The 5,203-nt window shown below is 49.9% G+C and overlaps 3 protein-coding genes across 3 annotated transcripts; all 3 read right to left on the bottom strand.

The window, feature by feature from the left end:
• Positions 1 to 211: 211 nt before the first annotated feature.
• On the bottom strand, positions 212 to 784 carry LOC134232288 (death-inducer obliterator 1-like). The gene has a single exon (XM_062714245.1). The coding sequence runs from the start codon at positions 782 to 784 to the stop codon at positions 212 to 214; it is 573 nt and encodes a 190-aa protein (XP_062570229.1).
• Positions 785 to 3,317: 2,533 nt separating this feature from the next.
• On the bottom strand, positions 3,318 to 4,169 carry LOC134232256 (uncharacterized). Its single transcript, XM_062714221.1, has one exon. It carries the CDS (start codon positions 4,167 to 4,169, stop codon positions 3,318 to 3,320), a length of 852 nt encoding a protein of 283 aa, XP_062570205.1.
• A 269-nt stretch (positions 4,170 to 4,438) lies between these two features.
• LOC134232248 (uncharacterized) lies at positions 4,439 to 5,203 on the bottom strand. The gene has a single exon (XM_062714209.1). The coding sequence runs from the start codon at positions 5,201 to 5,203 to the stop codon at positions 4,439 to 4,441; it is 765 nt and encodes a 254-aa protein (XP_062570193.1).

The following is a 5,203-nucleotide window of genomic DNA, read 5'->3' as shown; positions in this document are numbered from 1 at the left end:
GTTCCCGCATCTCTTCTTCGGCGGAGCTTCCGCCCTCAAACACAAACTCATCAACTTCCTTAGACATCACTTATGAACCTACAAAGACAGGTAATATTATCAAACCTATGTCTAACTTACTAATTCATGTACAAGTCTACCCTAACCTGATGTAAACCCAACTGTGACTTGCACATGCTTCCGCATCATTGTTTAAACCTAACTGCTCTACCTAGCCAGTGTCGACTCCGACGGGACTGCATTCGGGGCAGATATATTGAGGTACAGATTTAGCATAATCCTCACTTATACCTACACACCCTGGATGAAACCAGTCCCTACAGTTGTCGCACTGCACCATCATCCCCTTGGGATCAGACTGTAAGCAGACACAATGTTTCCTGGTTTTAGTCTCCCTAGTGGCTCTAGGTCTCTTGGGCGATTGAGGTTGTTTAGAGTGATCTTGTCTTTCCCTGACCCGTTTGCGAGTACCCATATACGGACCTACTGACTCCGTTGGCTTGGGGCTAACTTTTGAGTGACCCCCACTCCCCGGGCTCTCAGGACTTAATCCTGAGTCCGCGGTCCCCAGCGGTACAACCACGTCATGTATAGGAGAACTATCCCCATCTCGGGCTACTGACTGTCCGGGAAACTTATTCTTGTAGTTAATTAACCATTTGGGGAGTTGCCTGGACTCGCACCTTTTAAGCTTGTCATGGTGCATAACCTTGACCTCGCGCCGAGATTTGACAACAAATATTGTGTCCGATTTAACTTCGATTATTATCCCAGGACCCTCCATACTGACTCTACCTTTTTTTTCCCGCATTGCGGCGCCAGTAAACCAAATCTCCGACCTTGAACTTGCTGGTACGGACCTTAATGTCATGCGACCTTTTCAATGCCTTCTGCGAGACTTTTAGTTTTCCGCGGGCAATGTCGTGCGCGTTTTGAACATTTTCTTCTAGGTCACGTACATATCTGTCGACCTCACCCTCCTCCCCATTTTGTAAAGACGTGGAAGGTGGTGGGGCGAACATCAAGGTTGCTGGTATATTTACTTCTCTACCCAGCATGAGTCGATTTGGAGTATACCCAGTATGGCGGTTTACCGCGGACCGCATCGCTCCAGCTAATGGGCCTAGGTACTTATCCCATGACTTGGGCTGGCCATCTACGTAGCAACGAAACGCGTCCATTAGAGTGCGGTTATGGCGCTCTACCTGGCCATTCCCTGACGGACGGTAGGGTGTTGTCCTGGCTTTGTGTATCTCTAACATGGCGCAAATCTTACAGAACAGCTCGCTCTCGAAATTACGGCCCTGATTTGTGAAGATTTCGTAAGGATAGCCAAATCTAGAAACGAAGTCATTGATAGCGGAACGGGCGGTAACTTCCGCTGTCTGAGACGGAAGCGGAATACACTCTACCCACTTGGTAAAGTTATCTACCATCATAAGTATGTATTCGTTCGGGGAAGCGGCCCGAGAAAGTCTAAATGTACCCTTTCCATCGGGCTTCCGGCTTGGTAGCTCTTGAGCTCGGATCTGTTCGGCAACGAACCTCGCTTATTCCTCGCAAGTCTTGACATATAACTTAATGTCCTTTGTCATGCGCCACCAGTAGAACTGTTTAAGGCGTTCTTTAGTTCTCTGGATTCCCTGGTGACCAGAGGACGGTATGTCGTGACATAAGTGCATGATCTCGGATCGGAGACTCCGCGGCACTAATAGCCGACGGGGCGCATCCGAGTCATCGGGTTCTCGCCAAACCACACCTGACTCATCGAGATAGAAACAATCTCGCTCCAGAAGATATCACTTCTCTTCCGGACTACAGATAATTAAGTCACTTTCGGTAGGTAAAGTCCCAGACTCTAAGTACTGTCTCAGGTATACTATAGCTTTGTCATTTCTCTGTTTCTGAGCTAAATCTGCGGAACTGTAGGGAGATAGCGAGATTCCCGCAGTGTCACCTGTTAACTGACAAACTTGGGATTTAAACTCGACACTCCACTGACATTAATCTGAAAACTGGGTAGTGTAGAAGCACTCGCAGTCGAGGGAGTATCTTCCCTAGAACTAGAAACAATGGCCTGTCGGAGAGTGGGATCTAACGAATCACAGTTACCCCCCTCAGCGGACAGACTTTCCGCTGACACAGGCGTTTCGTCAAAGAGTTGGGACAAAGAATTACATCGTCTATTTCAGTATTAAACTCATGCCAGCGCTCGTGGGCTCGGCGGCAATAACGGCATCCGCCGCAGGGCAAGTCTTCGACCCTAATTCTCGTCGAGTACCCCTGGCATGAATCGGGTATGTCCCAGGACAGAGCGTCGGCATTTACATGCTTCTTTCCCGGGCGGTGTACGATCCGCATATTGTACTGGCTCAGATCTTCGAGCCATCGAGCGATCTGGTTCTGCGGATGCTTGAAGTTCATTAGCCAGACCAGGCTATGGTGATCGGTCCTGACCGTGAACTCGCGACCCAGCAGGTAGTGGCGGAATTGTCTGGTAAACTTAATAACCGCCAATAGCTCCTTACGAGTAGTACAATACCTGCGCTGTTCTGCGGATAGCACAGCACTCCCATACCCTATTGTTCTTTCTTTCCCACCCTGGACTTGGCTTAATTCCCCGCCTACGGCATAATCCGAGGCGTCAGTGTCCAGGATGAAATGGCCTGTACTGTTCGGTATCGCTAGAACTGGAGGATTGGTCATTAACTGCATGAGTTCCTCGAAAGCATTATGCTGCTCTTCGCCCCACCGGAAACCACCTTTTCCGGTAACCGCATATAGCGGAGCCGCGATTCTGGAGAAGTGAAGGATAAAACTACGGTGATAATTGGCGAAGCCAAGAAAGCGCTCTACGCCCTTAACATCACGCGGAACTTGCCAGTCACGCACTGAATCAATGTACTGATCCCCCATCTCAACTCCGTGCTCGCTCACGGTTCTACCAAGGAACTCGACCTTAGTCTTAAACAGCTCGCATTTCCGAGGCTTGAATATAAGACCATACGCTCGGAATCGCTCAAACGCTTGTCGTAGGTTATCAAGGTGAGCCTGCGCCGAAGATCCTAGGACTAATACCAAATTGATAGCTCGAGCGAAGGTCGCTGGGGCATTGCATAAACCGAACCCCATTCTAGTAAATTCCAATAAGCCGTACTTTGTTATAAAGGCATTCTTTTTCCGGTTTTCCTGAGCTATCTTAACTTGCCAATAAGCCGCGTTAGCGTCAAGCTTGGAGAACCAGCGGTTTCCCACTAACGTGTCCATGCACTCCTCGATGAGTGGCAGAGGGTACGTGTCCTTGACTGTCACCTTATTCAGGGCTCTATAATCCACGCACCAACGGACGCTGCCATCCTTCTTCCGGACGCCCAGTCTGATGAAGATGGCTGAATAACTCCGGCTTTTAACATCTTATCGAGATGAACCTCTTCCTCCCCTTGAAAAACAGCGGGGGTGCGTCGCATCCGGTGCTTGACGGGAGACGCGTTACCGGTGTCTGTTCGGTGTTCGATCTCGGAAAAACTTCCGAGATCAAGGTCATCAGTAGCAAAGACGTCGGCAATTTTTTTGACTAGCTCCGCTGCCTGAGATCTGACTTCCACAGGCGCGGTCTTGTGTAACTGCTCTAAGAGTGGGGCGATATGGTCATAAGTCTTGTCTCCCTCAAATGTTATACGACGCACTGTGGGCTTAGTATCATTGACTAGATCGGCGGGGACTGCTTTCCCCACCTTAGTGCCTGTCGTAACAATATGACTTCGGTCCGTCAAGTTCAAGATGCACAGCTTGGCTCTTTTTCCTGCAGCGTTGTATGTCCGCGAGGCTACTATACCAGGCGGAAATATGCTAGCTGGTTCCAGCATAAACTCTGGCATATCGGAACTAAGGGTACCCTTGATGATTTGAGCAGTGTGCGGGGGGATCCGCACTCTGCGGACTGAAACCGCATCGAGTACTGGTGCTGACTCATCAACACTCATAGCAAATGTAGTGTCAGTGCCCTTGACCCTTAAAGTACCGGCTTCACATGAAATTTCTACACCATGCTTGCGCAGGAAATCTATTCCCAAGAGCATATCATCCTGCAGAGGACCAACATAGATCGGGTGAGCAAAATCATAATCCCCGATACGTATGTTAAGACTCCCGAGGTACTGAGCAGTCATACCAGCTCCCTCGCCAGCTAGCCTAACATTAGTATCGCTTACCACTTCAGGCTGCGGCCTCAAAAGACTTATAAACTTCGCTTGATATTATGGTTATTTCGGCTGCTGTGTCGATGGTTGCTTTCACTTGTTCGCCTCCCACTCTTATAGGAATACGCCACGCTCCTGAACCAATGGCTTGACTACCGGACCTAACAGACGGAATTACATAGGTCGCGTTCACATTCGGTTGATAGAACTTGACTTGTCTCATCACCTGACGCACTAGGTTAGTCTTTAGTTTTACTACTCGTCGACTTAAGACAAGGCTTAGGGGTCCCCGATCTACGCCAACGCTGGCGGATCGGGCAGTCGCGAGGCAAGTGCCCTGGCTCTTGGCATTCAAAACATTTAATAGGTCTCAGCGCACGAGAACGCCCCCTATTCGGTGACGGATCCCTCGAGGACCCTCGCTCGGGACTTGATCCTCGGGTGCTGTCCTCCGAGTCGCTGGAGTAGTATTTCTTACCCGAGTCCCAATCTGGCGACTCGGAACGGTCCCTGCTGGCACGATCATAGGAACGGTCCCTGCTGGCACGATTAGGACGGTCCCTTGACTCCGAACTCTCTCTTCGTGCCACATAAAGATCTTGACACTCAGAATCTGATCTGGCCCGATAATAACCCAGATTTGGCGACTGACTCCGGTCATTTTGACGGTCTCTAGATAGGGATCTTACCGCTCTCGGCCTGCGGGCTAAAGCTCTGCGACTAAGCTGATAAGTTTTGACTCTCTTAATCGCTTCTTCTAGAGTCCCCGGGGGATTATTAATTAACTGCTGCCCCGCCTCGCCGTCATTACACCCCAGAGCAAAACGAACGACTATTTGCTCTTGGAAAACCTCTGGCGAAGTACCGCCACCAATTGCTTTCTGGGCAGTGTCCATTACTCGGTCCCCCCATTGCTCTATAGCTTCGTCCGCTCGCTGGCAGATAGAATTAAATTCCAGCTGTGAGGCGGCTCTGAGGGAAGTTTTACCGAATCTGTCCTTCAT

The sequence above is a fragment of the Saccostrea cucullata genome, unplaced genomic scaffold (genome assembly GCF_032062105.1).
Source record: "Saccostrea cucullata isolate Sc308-1 unplaced genomic scaffold, CSIRO_AGI_Scuc_v1 ctg638, whole genome shotgun sequence".
Classification (NCBI taxonomy): domain Eukaryota; kingdom Metazoa; phylum Mollusca; class Bivalvia; order Ostreida; family Ostreidae; genus Saccostrea; species Saccostrea cuccullata.
Note: the sequence above shows the minus strand (reverse complement) of the source record. Positions and strands in the feature narration are given on the sequence as shown.

What these genes read in the sequence shown, in the direction of transcription:
- LOC134232248 (XM_062714209.1), bottom strand. Translation starts at nt 5,203, where the DNA reads ATGAAGGACAGATTCGGTAAAACTTCCCTCAGAGCCGCCTCACAGCTG.
- LOC134232256 (XM_062714221.1), bottom strand. Translation starts at nt 4,169, where the DNA reads ATGACTGCTCAGTACCTCGGGAGTCTTAACATACGTATCGGGGATTAT.
- LOC134232288 (XM_062714245.1), bottom strand. Translation starts at nt 784, where the DNA reads ATGGAGGGTCCTGGGATAATAATCGAAGTTAAATCGGACACAATATTT.